Source organism: Tupaia chinensis, unplaced genomic scaffold (assembly GCF_000334495.1).
Source record: "Tupaia chinensis unplaced genomic scaffold, TupChi_1.0 Scaffold000225_1, whole genome shotgun sequence".
Lineage (NCBI taxonomy): Eukaryota > Metazoa > Chordata > Mammalia > Scandentia > Tupaiidae > Tupaia > Tupaia belangeri.
This window is the reverse complement of record NW_006159700.1, coordinates 2,377,383-2,381,383: the sequence shown is the minus strand read 5'-3', so window position 1 is coordinate 2,381,383 and position 4,001 is coordinate 2,377,383. Positions and strand designations below refer to the sequence as shown.

At 46.9% G+C, this 4,001-nt stretch overlaps 1 protein-coding gene across 6 annotated transcripts in view; it reads right to left on the bottom strand.

Annotated features, from left to right (window-relative positions):
- HIBCH (3-hydroxyisobutyryl-CoA hydrolase) overlaps window positions 1–2,250 on the bottom strand; it is a 69,201-nt gene extending 66,951 nt beyond the window's left edge. For all 6 annotated transcript variants that reach the window (XM_027771555.1, XM_027771558.1, XM_027771557.1 and 3 more), the window contains exon 1: window positions 2,101–2,250. In XM_027771555.1, coding sequence (XP_027627356.1) covers window positions 2,101–2,138 — 38 coding nt within the window. In that variant the 5' untranslated portion in view covers window positions 2,139–2,250. The remainder of the gene's footprint in view (window positions 1–2,100) is intronic.
- Window positions 2,251–4,001: the final 1,751 nt, after the last annotated feature.

Sequence of the window (4,001 nt, the reverse complement as noted above, 5' to 3'; positions counted from 1 at the left end):
GTTAGTGCAAAAAGCTTTGAAAAAAAAAAAAAAAAAAAAAAAAAAAAAAAAAAAACTGAGAACACATGCAGTCCAGGTTGGCTACAAGATCATAGAAATGCCTAGGCCACTGCCTCCTGGAAGATAAAAATGAGCAGTAAGTATTATCGTATTCATGAAGGAAATTTGGGCTAAATCTTTAAAATCCAGGCTGGCAAGTTTTGATTTCATTTTATAGGCAGGAGGGCGTCTCAGTGCTTCTGAACAGAAGAATAGCAGACACTGAGTAAACTTTGAAGATTAATTTGGCAGTCATGTGCAGAATCTAGGCAAACTGGAAGGGCGGTAAGTCCATCTATGAAGTTTCTGCAAAATACACAAGTGACGAATTTGAGAGTGTTGTTTAAATGTGAACCAGCAGTAAGAGATAAGTTTTGAGAGTGTGAGAGTCCTTAAATGAACTCAGAAATCTAGAAGAATGGTATAGTGCTAAGGGAAATGGATGAGAAGGGTTGCACTTGTGTGTAAATTTATATTGGAGGTGCAACCGAGACATTCAGATGATTGTGACTAGAGCTAGAGCTCAGAATAAGTCAAGGTTAGACCAACAAATCTGAAAGTTATCGTTGGAGACATCCGGGAACAACATCAATAAAACAGAGACTGAACTGGCAATGGGGCAAGATTAGCAGCAGAGAGCGCTATTAAGAAAGAAAGACTGTCAGGGAAGCCAAAGGTGGACAGAGTTCAAGTGGGGTTATCCAACAATGTCAGCTACAGCACAGAGGCCTTCATTTCTCTCAGAAACAGCCGATTCTCTTAGGCATTTCTGAGTTAGGCTTTTGTAGGCTGGATGACCTTGGCCTCAGGTCTCTACTTTGCTAGGGTAATATACTCCAGGCCTAGACTTGAAAGAAGGATCTCTTTTCAAAATCTCCAAACTGGCCCTGACCTCACTAAGTCTACATTGTAGAATGTGAGTGAAATAAAGCCAAGCAGAACTGTGAGAATGACAGATTCTTTCCCAAGTCAGATAATTTTGGCAACATGTCTTTCCCATTTGTTTCTCAAATAATGTGGTATCTACTACATTTTTAGAAGCCGCAGCAATGATTAGTATTGATTTTCTTAGTATTTACCAATCCTCTCCGTGAGCTTGCTAGATGTGCAGGGGCAATTAATTTTAAGATATTTTAAAAACAAGAAAAAAGCAACTCTTCAATGTATAACAAGTACTGAGAATCAGATCTGCAGACACAATGTTAGACAACTAGACGCTTTCCACTAAAGCAGTAACTATGCTTAAGTCACAGAAACATTCCTGTCCCTTGGAAGGAAGCTCTTAAAGCAAATTCTGGGAAGAAAAGAACCCAGTAGTTTAAACTGCTGAGGAAAAAGGGACAGCCCCCTCTCCGAGTAGGCACCGGAGCTACCTAGATTTGCACAGGGCCAGGCAGTAGGTTTCAAGTCTGATAACATTCTAACTTGCTACCAAAAAAAAAAAAAAGAAAAGAAAGAAAGAAAGAAAGAAAGAAAGAAAGAAAACTTGCTATAGTTATTGCTGCCAGATCTCCTCTACTGAACACTCAGGCTGAAGTACCAATCTCAAAAATTTAAAGTCAATATTTGTACAAAAGTCACTGAGCCAGGTTAAATGTTGGCAGCACTTGTCTAATTTCGGGCGCCTGTCTGAGTTAACTCCGGAGTCATACAAGGCTGCACGAGAGACGCGCCGCCAGCCCAGATGCAACATCTGGCAAAGCGTGTGTCTGTCAGCTGCACAAAACATGGTACATAATAAATTCCTCCACGTTGAGTCCCTGTGTCCCCAAACTCTACCTAACTTTAAGAAAGAAGGAAATGAGGGTCAGAAGGGAAGATAGACGTGCGGGGTCAAAACTAAGTAAGAGCCAAAGTGGCAGGAAACTAAGATGTTGTTGCAAAAATAGGTGCTTGGGAAGAAAAAGTCAGACACGGAGAAAAGGCGAAGGCAAGGGCTCGGGGTCCGAGAGCTGACCCTCCAAGGGCGGGCTGGAAACGTCGAAGACAAGCAATCCCCAGCTCCAACCATTTTCCCACCTCGGGGACCTGCCATAGGCTCACTTGGGCTTGCTCACTCACCTCCACATGAACCTCCACACTTCCCGCTGCCCCACCATTGCCCAAAAATCTGAGAGGTACAGCAGCTACTCAGAAGAATACCGACGTCCTCACGCCTCACGTCAGACCCGCCCACTGCAGCGATACACAGTCCGGCGCACCTTGCGCCGCCGGCCATAGAAAACAAGTCCTCCGGAAGGCCAGAGCGGTCCATGGTGGGCGTTTCCGCCCCGCGACGCTGAGGGGCGGGTCGAGAACTACTGGTAGAGGAAATGAGCAGAGGGGCGAGGCCTGTGGACGGGATCTTGGGCGGGGCCCGGGTGAAGGCGGGGCGAGAGCGGAGGCGGGGTCCGGGTGAAGGCGTGTTCCGGGCGAAGGCGTGGCGAAAGCGAAGGCGGGGCGAGAGCGGAGGCGGGGTCCGGGTGAAGGCGTGGCCTGGGCGAAGGCGTGGCGAAAGCGAAGGCGGGGCGAGAGAGAAGGCGGGGTCCGGGTGAAGGCGTGGCCCGAGTGAAGGCGGGGCGAGAGCAGAGGCGGGGCTCGGGTGGAGGCGGGGCTCGGGTGAAGGCGGGGCCCGGATGAAGGCGGGGCGATAGCCAAGGCGGGGCGAGAGCGGAGGCGGGGTCCGGGTGAAGGCGTGGCCTGGGCGAAGGCGTGGCGAAAGCGAAGGCGGGTCGAGAGAGAAGGCGAGGTCCAGGTGAAGGCGTGGCCCGGTCGAAGGCGGGGAGAGAGCGAAGGCGGGGCGAGGGAAGGGAGGCAAGAAAGCCTTCAGAGCAGGGAAGGAGGTTGCTCTCTAGGGGTTGTCTTGGGAAAAGTTAAGGGGTGGTCTGGACTTGGCCTGCTACTTTGACTAGCAGGGATAGGTGTGATAAACTTCTGGGATTTTAATAACTTTTTATTAAAGATTTAAGCTTAGTACTCTTTTCTTAGAGAATGAAACAGATGAAATACACTTGATAGGCAGACTGTTATGTGCAGTTTATTCCTAACCCTGTATAGCAGAATTCCTAAAAGGAGTTAGGACTAGGACATGGCCAGTTTTCTTGGGAAGTTATAGACTCCCCGCTCTACCTCAATGGCAGGCAAGAACTGGTAGAGTTTAAGAGGTGCATACATGTCGTCACCAACTAAGCTAAAAGTTACTGTTATCAGAGAAAACATAATGACATTCAGGAAGTAGCCTATTCTTTTTTTTATAGCAAGATAAGATGAATTATATTTTGAGGGTGTATTTGTAAATCACTAAGGGCCAGTAAAGGAACCTCAGAGTAACTAAGCAGAAATATGGCACAATCAGATATTAATTCTATTAGTATTACTTTGAACCATGGCCAGTGGGTCAGAGAAAACGTCTGGTTCCCCACACACTATTCTATATCTTTTCTGTAATGTTGAGGAAAAACAGAGGCCGAAGAATGAAAACGCAGCACTCTGGAGAAAAAGGAGAACTCATTTTTTGTGTCAGTGGGCATGGAGGAGTTAACATTCTGAATCTCCAGCCTTGGCTGAGGGTTGGACACGGTATTTTATGGGTGAATTGGGGAGGGGTAGTTTTAGCATGCTTGGAGTGTCCTATCAGGAAAAAGGGGCTCAATGTCAGCCCTAATACAGAGCTGGCAGAGAAGCAGGGACTCCAGACCTATGGCTGCTCAACAGTTCAGAGGTAGGGCAGCTAACTCACTCGGGAGCAGAAAGCCCAGGCAGCTATCAGCCCTGAGTTGTTTCAAGGTCACTCACAAGTTCCCCTACATCAGAACAGAAAGTTTAGGCAATTATCAAACTTGGATTGCTCAGCATCAGAACCTTCATACTAACTGGACTGAAGGTTTTGATCTACCTTGGGTTATCTGATCCCACCCCTACTTCATGACATCAGCCCACAATAACATTTTGAACAGTTTTTTTTCTAATTTTTTTCTTGAGAA